The sequence below is a fragment of the Melozone crissalis genome, unplaced genomic scaffold (genome assembly GCF_028551555.1).
Source record: "Melozone crissalis strain CALT ecotype California unplaced genomic scaffold, PUWL_Pcris_2 ptg000044l_1, whole genome shotgun sequence".
In the NCBI taxonomy this organism is placed as follows: domain Eukaryota; kingdom Metazoa; phylum Chordata; class Aves; order Passeriformes; family Passerellidae; genus Melozone; species Melozone crissalis.
In genome coordinates this window covers 545,739-560,760 of record NW_026535822.1, presented here as the reverse complement: position 1 = coordinate 560,760, position 15,022 = coordinate 545,739, and the positions used below count along the sequence as shown (strand labels likewise).

Here is a 15,022-nt window from a genome sequence, read left to right as displayed (position 1 = left end):
GAATGGTGTGGCCAGCAGGAGCAGGGCAGGGATTCTTCCCCTGTGCTCAGCACTGCTTGGGCAGCACCTTGAGTGCTGTGTTCAGTTCTGGAGCCCCCAATTAAGAAGGACATAGAGGGGCTGGAGCGTGTCCAGAGAAGGACAACAAGGCTGAGGATGGGTCTGGAGCACAAGAGCTTTGAGGAGTTGCTGAGGGAGCTCAGGTTGTTTATCCTGGAGAAGTGGAGGCTCAGGGGAGACAAGGCAGTGTCAGGGCACAGGGTGGACTTGATGATCTCCAAGGTCTTTTCCAGCCTTGCTGATTCTGGGATTCTCTGGAACCACCCTTGGAGCAGTTGCAGGAGGAGCCCTGGGCCTCCTCTTCAGAAGCTCCAGCAGCCCAGGCCCCTCAGCTTCTCCTGCCAGCCCCAAAGCCCATCCTGTCAGTCCTGCAGAGCCTCTGCAGCTCCTCCTCACTGCCCAGAACACGGAGCCCCAGAGCCAGACACAGCAGCCCAGATGTGCCCCCCTGGCCTGGGGTGCCTCAGGCAAGGGAGCAGCACCAGGCACTTCAGGAGTCTGCAGGCAATTCCTGCAGCACTTGTAGGATGATCCTGCTGCCCAAGGGACGTTCCCATGGGGACAAGTCAGGAACTGCAATGGGGAGTGGGGCCAGAGAGGAAAGGGCAAACAGGGATGGGCTGTTTGCAGGGGAGGGGACAGGGCTGGGCAATAGGAAGAAATTCGTATAAGGAAGAGTAAAGAAAGCAAAGGCAAAGCAAAGGAAATGGTCAGGGCAGTTTGGGGGTGGCTGCCAGGCAGCCCTGGCTCTGAGCAACAGCGTCTGCAGTGGGACAGGGAACTCCCAGCTGATGGGAACAAACTTTCTGGCTGACTGCAGAGGCCAGGACAAAGCTGAGTGGTTTCCCTGGTGTCCCCCAGCCCTTGCTGGCCCCAGGGGCTGATGGCATTTGTGCTCCCTCAGGTTCATGTCCCCACACCAACAGCATGGGGGTGCTCCCCCTGCTCTGTGCAATGCAAACAGGGGCTGCTGAGCCAGTGCTGCCGTGTCTGTGCCTGCAAGGATGGGGCACCTGTGTGAGCTGGGGGAGAGGCCAGGGCTGCAGAGGGGGGATGTTGTTGGCAGCTCCATGAGGACGCTCTGGGACGCTGCCCTGGGCTGTGCAGCGCACTGGGGATGGATCAGCCCCTGCTCTGCTGCTCCTTCCCATCTGCCCCAGGGCCCTTGCAGAGCCCCAGCCATGCTGTTTGCCCCCAGCCTGCCCACGGCCAGCCTGGGGCTGCTCACGGGGTTTTCTGTGCTCAGCATTGGCCTGGCCGTGTTCTTGAGAGAGCCTGTGCAAGGAGCCTGGAGCCCCCAGGCCCTGGGCTGAGGCGTCAGCGCTGCCCCAGCAGTGCCCATGGCCTGTCCCTGCTGCAGCCCCGGCACTGCCACCCCCAGGGCTGTGCCCGGCCCCGAGAGCACTCAGGCCCTGCAGCAACACCAGGGCCGCCAGGGCAGCGGGGCAGGGCCATGGCAGCAGCACTGACAACACCAAGTGCTGCTGGTGCTGGGCACAGCTGCTGGGCCAGCACTGATCTGCCCCAGCTCTGCACACAGACATTGCTGCTGCAGCTCCAGAGAAGGCAGCGAAAGGGCATCTCTGCAGAAAACTTTGCTGGGGGATCCTTGAGTTCCTTCAAAGCCACCAGGAGTGCAGCCCCTCATTGGCACAGTTTGTGTCCACAGGGAAGATGGAGAGAAACAAAATAAGAAATGATACAATGAATTGATTTTCACTGTACACCATATTATTAAAATAAATAAATAAAAAAACCTCAAAACCAAACCAACAAGAAATATCAAAGATAACTTTTATTACAAGTGATTAGCAGAAATTGGCCAGCAGTTTAATGTTTCTGAAACCATCCAGTCATCAGCCTCCACACTGCAACCTTGAGCTCCTGGTTCCTCAGGCTGTAGATGAGGGGGTTCAGGGCTGGAGGCACCACCGAGTACAGAAGTGACACTGACAGATCCAGGGATGGGGAGGACATGGAGGGGGCCTTCAGGTGAGCAAAGATAACAGTGCTGAGGAACAGAGAGAGCACGGCCAGGTGAGGGAGGCAGGTGGAAAAGGCCTTGTGCCGTCCCTGCTCAGAGGGGATCCTCAGCACAGCCCTGAAAATCGGCACATAGGAGAAAACAATGAACACAAAACAACCCAATACCAAACAGGAACTAACAGCAATGAGCCCAAGTTCCCTGAGGTAGAATTTGGAGCAGGAGAGCTTGAGGATGTGTGGGATTTCACAGAAGAACTGGCCCAGGGCATTGCCATGGCACAGGGGCAGGGAAAATGTATTGGCTGTGTGCATGAGAGCACTGAGAAAGGCACTGGCCCAGGCAGCTGCTGCCATGTGGGCACAAGCTCTGCTGCCCAGGAGGGTCCTGTAGTGCAGGGGTTTGCAGATGGACACGTAGCGGTCATAGCACATGATGGTCAGGAGGCAAAACTCTGATCCAAGGAAGAAATAAATCAGAAAGAGTTGTGTGGCACATACAGTGTAGGAGATATTCCTGGTGTTCCAGAGGGAATTGTGCATGGCTTTGGGGACAGTGGTGCAGATGGAGCCCAGGTCGCTGAGGGCCAGGTTGAGCAGGAAGAAGAACATGGGCGTGTGCAGGTGGTGGCTGCAGGCTACGGTGCTGATGATGAGGCCGTTGCCCAGGAGGGCAGCCAGGGAGATGCCCAGCAAGAGGCAGAAGTGCAGGAGCTGCAGCTGCCGCGTGTCTGCCAGTGCCAGCAGGAGGAAGTGCCTGATGGAGCTGCTGTTGGACATTTGCTGGGGCTGCACATGGGGACCTGTTCATGAGGAAAGGATAGTGAAGAGTTTTAGGAGATGTCTATAACCAAAAACAAAGCCATTTCCCATACACCCTCTTCTGTAAAACACATGGACACGCTTGTCTGTTTAAGAGTTCTGAGGTTTTCTTTTTAAGCTCTCCCCATGTTTCTCCTGCTCTTCCAGGATATCAGAAACCCTTGGCATTTCTGCTGTCCTTGGTATAACAGAGTTCCCTGTGGCAAGATAATGAGTGGAGACTGGAGGGAGAAGGTCTCACTTGATTGTGTTTGGAGTTTCTTTGGGCTTTCAGTTTTCTCAAATGGAGAGCCCAGCTCCACATTTATAGCCAAGGTCTCACGTTGCTCATTTCACCAACCCAGCAGCATTTTCAGCGTCAGAACACCTCTGCCTTCCCCCATCAATCTTATAACTCAGAGATGCTCTAGGACAGGTTTGACCCTGGATTGAAGCTCCCAGCTTGGACTGAAATGTCAGAGACTCCCAAATGTCCTTATGATGATATTGGATGAAGGGAGGTGCAGCTCCTTCCCTGGCTGCACTGACAGCATTGCCCAGAGCCGGGCACTGGGGACAGCGTCACCCTGAGCCAGCGGTGCCCCCTGCCAGAGCCCCCAGGGCCGGGCAGCTGCTCCCAGCCCTGTGCTCTGCGGAGGGAACTGGGCCCGGGGCTGCAGAGCTGCCCCACGGCTCTGCTGCAGTTCTGCCTGCACAGGAGGGGCTGCACACCTTGGAGCCCCGGCCCTGAGGGCAAAGGCTGGGCTGGGGCACAGGAGGGAGGGGGCTTGTTCAGAGGGAGGGGCTGCACTGGAGGGGATCCTGTGGGCATCTCTAAACTCTCCCTGCCACAGCATTGCTGGGTTTTGTTTTCTTTCATTCCCTGATCTTCTCTCTGCTTCCTGGAAATTTTCCTCCTGCAGGTGTTTCCCTGTGCCTGATCTCTCTGTGCCAGCACTCACAGACTCCAAATCTCTGTGCACTCTCCTTGGCCCTGCAGAACCCTGCCTGTTTGCAGGGCACTGGATGGGGCAGGTTCTGTTTGCAGCTTGGAGAAAGGACAGCTCAGACTGAGCCTGATGGGTCATGCAAAGGTGATGCTGGTGCTGTCCATGGGCAGAGGAGTGGCTGAAAGTACATTAGGAATCTCCTGTGAACCTATTGATCACTAAAAGTAACAGTTCAGATTTCTCAGGTACTTGTCAAAATTCATAATCATCCTTTAATATTTAAACCCCTTCCCCGTCATCCTCCAATAGTAGGAAACTGAATACAGTCTTAGGAATTTTCCTCATTTTTATCAAAATCCTTGTCTTGGAAATATTCTGTGACTGATCAGAACCCCTCAGTACATCAGAGCTTCATGAGCATTTCACCTCCCCTGCACCAGAAATACCCAGAGTTGTACTCACAGAGTCTATAGGCATTGGAATGGTCCAGCAGCAGGAGATGGCTCCAGGAGCTGCAGCTGCATTGTCCTGCAGCCAGAGGTTCCTGTGCCAAGGGCTGGCAGTGATTCTGCCCCAGGCACTTCTCAGCACCTTCCCAGCCCTGACTGATTGAAGCTCTCTGTGCCTCTGTGCTGTGCCTGGGCTGGCTGCAGGCAGTGCCCCAGCCCTGCTGGGCTGGCAGAAGAGCTGCTCATCAGAAGAAATGTGCTTTTGAAGCTCTTCTTGGTTACCAGGAGCTGCATCTGTACCAGGAGCCCAGCTCAGCTCAGCAGCACAGATACAGGACTAGGACTGTAATGAGCCTCTGGGGCTTTGTGCTCAGGCCCTGAACATCAGTCCCTGAGAAGGAGCTGAAGAAACCTCTCCAGAACTCCAAGTCAGAATCCAACTCCAAAGTTTCTTGGACTTGTAATGGGTCCCACTGAGGGACACGACTGAGAAAGTGTCCCCAGGCCCCAGGCAGAGCAGAGAACTGGAGGCAGTGATGACAGGTGGGGACAAAGAGAAGCCAAGTCGTGGTGCCCTGGGGCACAGCAGGGTCTGTACCACCAAGGGCTGTGAGGAGACACCTTGTCCTGAGGCCCTGGGGCCTCCTGGCACAGCCCCAGCCAGGCTGGGCACTGGCAGCCCCTTGTCCTGCCCTCAGCATCCCCCCCTAGCTCACATCCCAGTGGCCTCAAGGATCTGCTGGAAGGAGTCCCTGGGGAGCCTTGCTCAGGAATGGGGACTCCTGAATGCTCCCTGCAGGGATTGCAGGTTTTTCAAAGGACTTTGGGTTTGGCTTTTGCCTTGGAGGCTCTGAGAGCTTTGTGCAATGATGGCCTCCAATTATCTGCTGTAATTAGTCCCTGGAGAGGCTTTGTCAGTAACAACACTCAGTGGGGCTCATTAATGCTTCAAGGTACTTCAGTTCTTTTAAGGTACTTGGTGTTTCCGTTTTGATACAGACTCTGTGAGAGGTTTGTGCAATCATGACCCCAATTATCTACTTTAACAAGTCCCTTGGGAGCTTTGTACTGACACTCAGTGGGGCTCATTAATACTTTGAGATACTCAAGGTTTTTAAGGTACTTTGGAATTTCCTTTCCACGCTGAGTCTCTGAGAGGTTTTTGTGCCATTCTGGCCTTCAATTCTGTCCTCCAAGGAGTCCACGAGGAGCCTGTGTTGGGGATGGACCTCAGTGGGAGCCATGAATGCCTTGAGACACTTTGCGGTTTTCTTCTGACTTTGACTCCTGGAAAGGTTTGTGCAATCTCCTCTCAGGCCCTAAGGTTCAAGGGCTCAGCTCCAAATGCACAGTGAGGCGCATGAGGATCAAGCAAATCCTGACAAACCATGGCTCTGCCTTGATTTCCCTCTGCTCTCATGGAGCTCATCAGGAAGCTGTCTGTAGTGGTTTTTGTTCACTAATTTGAGATTTCTTGGAGAATACAGCAATGATTGTGATGGGTTCAGTGTTGGCTATATACCAGTACACTCACTAGATTAGACGTACTTATTTCCTGCTGTGAGGTAGGATTAGGAGAAAGGCAAAGTAGCCTCAAAACTTTAAAAGGGTATAAAGAAAAGTTTATTACCAGTAACTAGAAGAAAGAGTAATATGAATGCAAAAAAAACTTTTGGAACACTTCTCCTCTCCCTGCAAGCTTTTCTTTCTTACTGACAATGAAAGAGACAAAACCTAAAATTTTCAGTCACTTTGCCACCTCTAGAATAGTTTTTCTTCAATTCACGTAGGGAAAGGAGTCTCTCTTCCATGCTATGGAAGCTTTACAAGAAAACATATTTCTTGTGGCTCTCAATTCCCATGAACATCAGCCTCCCAGAAAATCTGCAATCATGAAGTCCCTCCCATTTTTTCACATCTTTTGCCACATCTGTGTTTATGGGCATGTTAGTTTATGGGGTATTAGTTTAAAGATGAGCTGCTTAGGAACAAAGGTTCTCTTCATCTATTTCTGAAATCATCTTCATGTCTACAAACAGAGGTCTTCTTCTCTTCATGAGGCACAGGGTCTCATCACTAGTCTCTCTTTCTCTGTTCAAATTTCTCATGGGATCATAGCTACTTCAAGGTTTGCTTACTTTAGCATGGAGGTTTTTGCTGAACAAGTCATCTTCCCATGCTTTTCAATGCCTTATAGGGAAAAAGAGAGTCTGATGTATCAATTACATCCTTCTCCATTGCTTTACAAGAGGATTTCAGCTCCAAGATCAAGACATCTCCTCATCCCTCCTATCTGGGACTCAGCTTCCACTTCACTGACCTCCATGTCTTTGTGCTGCTCATGTATGTATCTGCACTTTGTCCTTTTCTCTCCCTCGAGGGAGGATGGAAGCACTGAAAGAGTTCATATCTCACCCGGGGCCTGCAAATGGTTCTGTGACCCCAGCCGGGCTCGGTGCTTGTGGCCGGAGCTGTTTTATGATGGAGGTTTCTGCAGCAGCTGCGCTGGGGCTGTGTCAGGATGGGCCGCGCTGGGGCAGGGCCAGGATCTCAGCAGCCAGGCCAGAACTCAGCAGCAGCAGCATGGCCGGGGCTGATGGCTTCTCCTCCCCCTGCCTGGGGCTTGCGGCTGAACCCCAACAGTGGCAGAATCTTGGCCGAGCCGGCCCGGCCCGGGGCTGCTCCGGGGCCCAGTGGATCATGGCTCAGCCTGGGCTGGCGGCGGGGCAGAGCTCAGCAGAGCCCAGATGGTCACAACTGCAGCCATGGCCCGGCCGGGTCTCGGCCCCGCGGCCTCCCCTGCCCTGCCCAGCAGCCGATGGGGCCTGGCGGGGTCCCTGGGAATGGGCCCGGCCCCACGGCAGGAGCCACCCGGCCCGGCCTGGCTGAGATGGGGGCCGGGTCTGCCTTGTTACCTCTTTGCCAGCCAGAAGGGAAAGAGACCCTCTGTCCTGGTTTGAAAAGCAAGTGAGTTTTTTGGGATGCTGTGGTTAAGCCAATCGGTACTCAGATTTGAATATTGGCACCTGGTGTGGCAACTGAGGACATGGGTACGCCTCTGAGAACACAGAGGGTTAAAAGCAGAGAACTGCCAAGAAACTTTCTTTTTTTTCCAGTGGGTGAAAGAAACCTGTTAGCTTTGTCTGCTATTTGAAATATTCCTGACTGTTGTATCCAAATTATTCCTAATTGCTGTAAATTTCTTGTCCACTGCATGTAATATTTTGCTATAATATTTTGTCGTACTCATAATAAAAGACATTAATCTCATTCTTAAAAAACAAAAAAGAAGAGGAATGAACACCTTAAGAACGTTCAAGTAATGCAATATGTACATGAGAAATTTGGACAACTATTAATTTTGAATAATGCAATATTTACATGAGAAATTTGGATAAAAGATCATCACATCTAAATCCCAATTGAGTGTACCACAGTGAAGCCTGATTGATTCATTAACTTCAGGAGAAAATGTGCCTGTGTTTTATCATCAGCAGTTCAAAGCAGTCACCTGGTCATTCCATCAGATACTGATCAGCTCTGAAAAATGAAGCCCAGTGAAAGGACAAATAACCTCATCACCTTGCAGCCTTTGTGGCCAGAGCAGGAGCAGAAGGAGCACTGCCAAGACATGGCTGTGGCTGGAAACTGACAGAGGCAATTTGCCAACAAAAGCCTCATGGCATCCTCATGGTACAGTGCTCCTACGAACCTTCTGCAGTTATTCCCTGTTCCAGTGCCCAGGAGGACATTCAGTGATGTCAAAGATCAGCATTTCCAGCTCACAGACTTTCTCATCCTTCTCAACTCATTGGAAACAATGGTCGTTTATTTCCATTTCCCTAAGAGACATTAGACATTATTCCTTTGTGTTCTCATGCTGCAAAACCCTTTGTCAATGACTTGATAGAATTTGCTAAGTTATGTTGATTGTAATTGGTCTTTTATCTATCTTATCCCATATCTAACAGATAACCAGTGACAACTGTGATGAGATAATACCCTCACAAGAGTGAGCTATTTCAACATCAGAACATAGGAGCCTTTTTTAAATGAACGAAAAGGGGGAGATGTCATAGACCAGTCCTGTCATCTCTTCTGAGTGCAGCTAAGCAGTTACAAGTTCCCATGTGAAGCTATCTGGAGAATGAGACTTTGTGAACAATCTATTCTGAGGGTGAAAAACAAACGCACCTGCAGCAACAAGGGATTTGTCCCATGAGAATCAGTGAAGAGGTAAACAATACAATAGAGAGATTTGATGCACAAGTAAAATCTAATTTATTAACCAATAACAGAAGAACTGCTAAGAAATCTATGAACTAACTAATGTTGCACACGAGGTCTGTCAAACTGTGTAAAATGAGTTTTGTGAATAAAGAGTAAAGAGTTCTCCAGCTCAGCTGGGTCTTCTGGGATTGCAGTTCCCCCCTTCTTTAGGGCTTTGCTTTCGCTCTTCTCTGGAGCTTTGGGTTCCTTCTTCTTTAGGGCTTTGGTTTCCTTCTTTTCTGGTGCTCTGGTTTCCTTCTCTGGGATTTTGGTTTCCTTCCTCTCTGGGAATTTGGTTTCCTTCTTTTCTGGGATTTTGCTTTCCTTCTTCTCTGGGTTTCTGCTTTCCTTCCTCTCTGATGCTTTCGCATGGGCTTCTTTCTTCTCCCGGGTCTTGGTTTTCCCCTTCGCTGGTTTTGGAGCTTGCTTCCCAACAGAGACACTCTTCTTTTCCTTCTTCTGCCTCTCTTCCTCCTTCCACCTCCCTTGCTCCTCTAAGGCTTTTGCCTCCTCCACGACCTTTTGAGCCGGCTCCTTCAGCTCCCTTCTGCAGACAAAACAGAAAACATGGCTGAGAGTCCCACCAGAAACTTGGGCTCCCTAGTCCTGGCTGGCCCTGCACTTCATTCCTTGACCCTGAGGCCATTTCCATGAATTTTCCTCAACCCACATAGGTTGGGAACATCCCAAGTGAGTGCATGGGTGGAAGGGGACCTCCAGGACCAGCCAAACCTGAGCTTTGCCATCATAAGGTGTTGGCTGTGCAAGCTCCAAGCTCCCTCTGAAGGCACAGCCAGACCCCTCCAGCCCCTGCCAAAGGCTGATCCAACAGCTCTCTGCACTGGTGCCTGGAAACGCCCTTTGTCTCTTGGCTTCCCAGTTTAAAGCAGAGCACAGATTGCTGACATCTGCTTAGCTCTCCTACAGTTCTTACTCAGCTCATTCAGCTCCCTTCTCCCTGGGCATAGCTGAAGCATGATTTTAAAGAGTTCAGATTTCAGCTGAGGGTTAGAAGCAATTCCCATTGATCAGGATGTAGGTTAGATAGGCAGACCATAGGTTAATGATTATGAGATGCTTAAGCTGGAGCTGATTGTGCTATTGTTTACCATTAGGAGCTTCTTTCTAGAAGGAAGTGGAGGAAGTGAACTGTTATAAGAACATCTTGAAACCAGGAGAACAATGGTTAGCACCTGGGCTTGATGTCAATCAATCACTAAGCTGGGGACCTTGGATGGTGCCAGAGGGTCACAGAGACCTGATGAAGACATTCCTGACTTCATCCCTTAAGACCACTGACCCAATTCGAGACCACCAACCCAATTCAAGGGAAGAACTGCACAGGAGTGAAGGACCAATGACCTCATTTGAATACAGAGCAGGGATGGGAGGTGCTGGGGTTGTGCAGATGTATTGTATGTAAGATCTTGGGAAATAAAGAGAGGGCAAAGAGCCTTGGACAACGCGGGCACGCCTTTTAGGGATGGCTCTGGTGCCGCCCGCCGGTGTTAATAAACATCCCACTGCCTAACTTTAGTAAGTTAGAGACTCTCTGTCCATGATCTTTGGTTTTAATGACTCCTAGCTTGCTCCTTCATGAGAACAATCCTATCAGTCAGAAAGCAAAGGCTGCAGGAACTCCTCTCCTGCAAGACAGGCTCTTGTCAGGCAGATTTCCTGCTGGAACCCAGCTGGGACCAAGCAAACCAGTGCTGGCTGCCATGGAAACCATTGGAAGCAGCCTCATCCATCTCCTCCCCATGAAACCAACTTCAGCCTGGCCTGAAGAAGTCCTGCTGCACAGGCTTGCTTTAAGCAGCCTCCACGCCCAGCTCCACACTTGGCCTGTGTGTCCTGAGCTGGGCTGCCTTGCTGGAGCTGAGCTTCTCCTGTGCTTGCCTACGGCTGCAGCTGCAGGGGAGCCCAAAGGACAGGAGCTTTTCTGGCTGCTGTCCCACCATAAGGAGAACCCTGGCAGATCAGCAGTGCAAGGACTTCATCTGTGGCAGGAGCAGGAACCAAAGCAAGGTTTGCTCTGTGCCCCACGCCTGCCCATACCACAATCCCACTTTTCTGGTGAAGAAGGCAGATGATGAAGAAGATGCCACTCAACACCATGGACTTCAAGACACCTCTAGAGGTGGTGCCAAGGCAAGCCCAGAGCCCAGCTCTCTGCAGACAGCAGCTAAGCCAGCAGGGCTCAGAACTCAAATACAGAAGAAGATGTTCTGTCTCAACAGAAGAAGGTCCTTCCTCTCTTGGCAGCCAGGGAGCTCAGAGTGGCCATCCCTGTGTTGCTGCTGGCCTTTGCTCTGCAGCTCCTCTGAGCTCAGAGGCCTTGGAGCAGGGAAGCCCTGCAGGGACAATAACCCATGGCAGAGCAGGAACCCACGGAAGGCTGACTCACCTGTCCCTGAGAGGGGCCTGTGAGCCACAGTTGATCTCCTGGGGGCTCAGGGAGGAGCTGACACGTGAGGCCGCCCTGGGCACCAGCACCTCGGAGGTGGAGCCTCCCTCCATGTGGCACAGCTCCGGGACATTGCAGGTGGTGTTGAGGTGGCCAGAGAAGGTGGAGGAGACCTGCTGGCTCTCTCCTGGCTGCAGCACACCTGGCAGTGGCAGGATACTGAAAGCCTGGACGGAAGACAGGAGAGATTGAGGTGTTGAGCATGGAAATGGATCCAATGGAGCATCTTGGAGCAAAGTGCAGCTGTAGCCAGAGGGGCCTGTTCCCCAAACACTGCCAGAATCACCCTCACCTCATCCTGCATCCATGCCATTGACCAGTGCAGGGACCATGGGGAAAATCTTCTCCCATACTCACGGGTCAATGCATTAATTAGTACATGACATGAAAGTGAACTGGGATGGCTCCTGGCAGTAGAAATTCTCTCTGATGCCCAACTTGCCTTTAAAAAGTTTCAAAACTTCCTGCTTTTAGAAAAGGAGGAGACTCAGAGTGAGAGCTCTTGGAGCTGAGGGAAGGAGTCCAGCCCAGCTCATCTGACTCCTGAGGCTCTTCCCCTCTCTCTCTGATTTAAATGCTTCTTTCTCAAGGTGCTACAGCAAAAGCTCCTGCAAAAATTTCCTCTGGAGCACCTGAGGAGTTCCAGGGGGAGCAGTGCCCTCCACAGGTGCTGCACAGCATCCTTGGGCAGCCCTGCAATGTGTCCTGCACGGCCTCTCCAACAAGCAGCTGCTCCAGCAGCACTTTGTGATGGGCCTGCAGGGATGGGAGGCCCCTCTGTGGCCAATGCTGAGGGCCCCCAGTGGCACTGGCAGCTCCAGCCCTGCTTGCCACACTGACAATGGGCAAGGGAGACAGATTCCCTCTTGCCTTCTCCGCTCCCAGGGCAGTGTGCGCCACGTCCAGGGAGCACCTGAATCCCTCCAAGCCTCGAGGGAGGTGAGGGTGATCAGGAGTTGGTGCTGGCACCCAAAAAACAAGCCATTTTCTATGCTGGGAGGAAGAGACAGCCCCTCTGCAAAGTCTCCCTTTGTCAGACAGCTCCAGGGCCAGCAGTGCAATAGCAGCTCTGGGTGAAAGCAGAGCCCTGCAAACAGGGAGTCTGGCTGCTTTGGGAAGAGGTCCATGGAGATCAGGATCATCCCAGCTTGCTCTGAGAGGGAAGCTGGAGGTGTTACCATGATGATGCAGAGAAAAGCCTCATCTTACATTGGGAAGGAAACAAGGCAACAAATCCCACACTCAGCACAGGCCTGTAGGATCTGAGTCAGCTTCTCCAAGGAAAACTCTCCTATTTCTCCCTCCCCCTCAGCCCATGTCCAGCCACTGGCCCTGCTGCCCAGCCCACTGTCAGGGCACAGCACAGCAGGGCAGCAAAAAGGGAGCTCAGCATGAGCAGGACTTGGTGCTGGCAGGCTGGGGAGGCAAAGCAAGCAGTAGGTGCACAAGAAAATCTACCTCTGCTCCTGAAGAGTGGGTAAAATCCTGCACTTCTTTCAGGGCTCTGGCTGCCTCCTCCTGTCCAGTCCTGAAGTGCCTCCATCGAGTTGCTGCACAATCCAGACTGGTTCTCCTCTCTTTTGGTGGCTGGGGTTTGAATTTAGGTGGGTGGAGCTCATCTCTGGAAAATAAATAACTATGAACAGGGACCTGCAGTGGGAAGGAGGGAGGGAGGGACACCTGCACGAGCAGCTCCTGGCCAGGATGCAGCTGCTGGCTGAGTGCTCGCACGTTGAACTGAGAAATGGTTTGATCCAGACCTTCCCAATCCAGGCTGGGGCAGGTCTGTTCTAAAGGCAGCCCAGGGATGGCACTGAGGTGCTGCAGCAGCTGCAACTGCTTGCATTGAGCAACTACAGAGGACAGGCATGAACACCTGGTGGGGATGCAAAAAGCACAGTGGGAGAGGAAAAGACAGAGAAGGCAGCAAAAAGGTGAGATTTGAGACACCGAGGGGAAGACCCAGCCAGTGCCAAGCCAGCACAGCCCCCCCAGTGCCCAAGGCCAGAAACTCTGCAGCTCCACCTGGGATTTATCAGGAATGTTCCCCTGACACCGCTGGTGGGCTGGTTGACATTTTCCAACACTCCCAGGTGACTCAGGTCACATTCCTCATCCATCGATCCTTCCATCCATACATACACAGGCTGTGGTGCTGGGATCCTGCCAAGCTCTGCCAGCCTTGGGCTTGGGGAGATTTCTGCCAGCCGTCCTGAGCTCCGTAATTGTGCTCTCTGTTCCAGGAAGCAAGCAAGAAAGATTTTAAAAAACCCAAAACAAACCACAACAGAGAAACCTAAAAAACCTTCAACAGCTCAACCCTGCTCAAGTTATTTCTTTAGGGACAGCTACCACTCTCCAGCTGAAATGCTGGGCTTTTGGGGAAAAAGAAAATTACATGTTCACCTCCAAATCAAAAAGGATTAAGGTAAGAGAACCTTTCAAACTAAAAATTATTGGCCCAAAGCTTTAATCTTTGCAAGAAATCTCTAGGTAAGACCAGGCTGACAGTTAAACAACTGGTTCTTCTGGTGGGGAGAAACCCTCCTCTTTAAGGGAAGCAGCCTGATAGTTGAAAGCAACTGTTTGGTCAAACTTCAGGCTCCCTGGCACAGCCTGCATTGCCTTTCCTTCCTGTTCACTGATTTACAGGCAGTGCCACGATGGCCCAGGTTCAGATGTTTGGTGCCATCCAGGGAATTTGGCATTGCCATTTCCATATGTTTTAATCGAAGTTTCAATCCTTTCAACCAGTCTTCAAATGCCAGCTTTCCTTTCTTTTACAGAAAGCTCAAGGTTCCTAGAAGACTTCTGACATCCTCTTTTGTGCTCAGAGAGATGACATTTTCAAACAGATGTTTCCAAAGTTAACAGCATTTGAAAGAATAATGAACTCAAATGCCCCTGGATTCCAGCTTCGCCCAACTCCATTCTGTGTCAGACACTGAGATTCCCACCTCTAAGGCAGGAGCTGTTTGTGCCCCCATCCCTCCTGTCCTTCTCCCCAGCAGCCTGTGCCTGTTTTCCCCGGCACAATCCCTGTCCCTGTGCACCCTGCCAGGAGCAGCTGCACACAGGCTCACATCTCCCCTTGCCCTCACCAGGGGGTTTCTCTCATCCCCGAACACGCCGATGAGAACGTTGGTGTGATGAGTGCCCAGGGCCTGCACTGCCACCACAACTGGGATCTCTGCTGTGCTCTGGGGCTGCACAATCCCACAGGGCTTGGGGCTGGAGTAGAGCACAGCAGAGTCCTCCTTGCGTTTCTGGAAGGGACACAATGAAACGCAGATTCAGAGGGACCTCTCAAGAAACTTTAGGCTCCTCAACATCCACCACAACAGCAACTTACACACACCTTTAAAACTCCCCAGGACAAAGGTCAAAGGCACCAACAAGATGCAAGAATTGTAGGTTTACCGCTCCCAGGGCATCCTGCAAGGAGGCTGCCAGCACAGGCACTGGTGTCTGTGGGTGCAGCAGCTTTTCACAACCCTCTAAGATCTCCCACAGGAAAACACTCTGAGGACTAGAACATCAACTGTTTCCTCAGGAGCTTAAACTGCCTCCTAAAGTTTACAGTAGGGTAGGATCCTGTTCTCAGCAGATCTTTAGGACTGATTAGAAACCAGCAAGGTCTTATCCAAACCCTTTTTTCCCCTAATAATCTCCTCAGGATTATTTGACAGGAGGAGGTGGATGTGATGCCAAACCTGGGGAATAAGCCCGTAGCAGCCAGGAAGGTGGCTGGGATTCCTAATGAAGATCTTCCTCTCATAGGGCACCTTCAGGTGGCACTCATCACACAGCAGCACTTGGGGGGACACTTGGAGCTCAGGAACGAGACATCTGGGCAAAGAGATGACCCCAGGACAATCAGAGATACTGAGAGAATGGAGAATGCCTACCCCCAAAGATTGTGAAATGGAGCAGAACACATTGGTCACTGTCAAATGCACATTGAAGAGCCCTACAGGGATAAATTGCCTTCTACCTCTTCCCACTCCAACATGTCTTGCCAAGGAGGGGCAAACCCTGAGAGG

General features: G+C 51.8%; 1 protein-coding gene across 1 annotated transcript; it reads right to left on the bottom strand.

The window, feature by feature from the left end:
* Positions 1–1,890: 1,890 nt before the first annotated feature.
* On the bottom strand, positions 1,891–2,823 carry LOC128942842 (olfactory receptor 14I1-like). The gene has a single exon (XM_054285485.1). It carries the CDS (start codon positions 2,821–2,823, stop codon positions 1,891–1,893), a length of 933 nt encoding a protein of 310 aa, XP_054141460.1.
* Between the last annotated feature and the right edge of the window lie 12,199 nt (positions 2,824–15,022).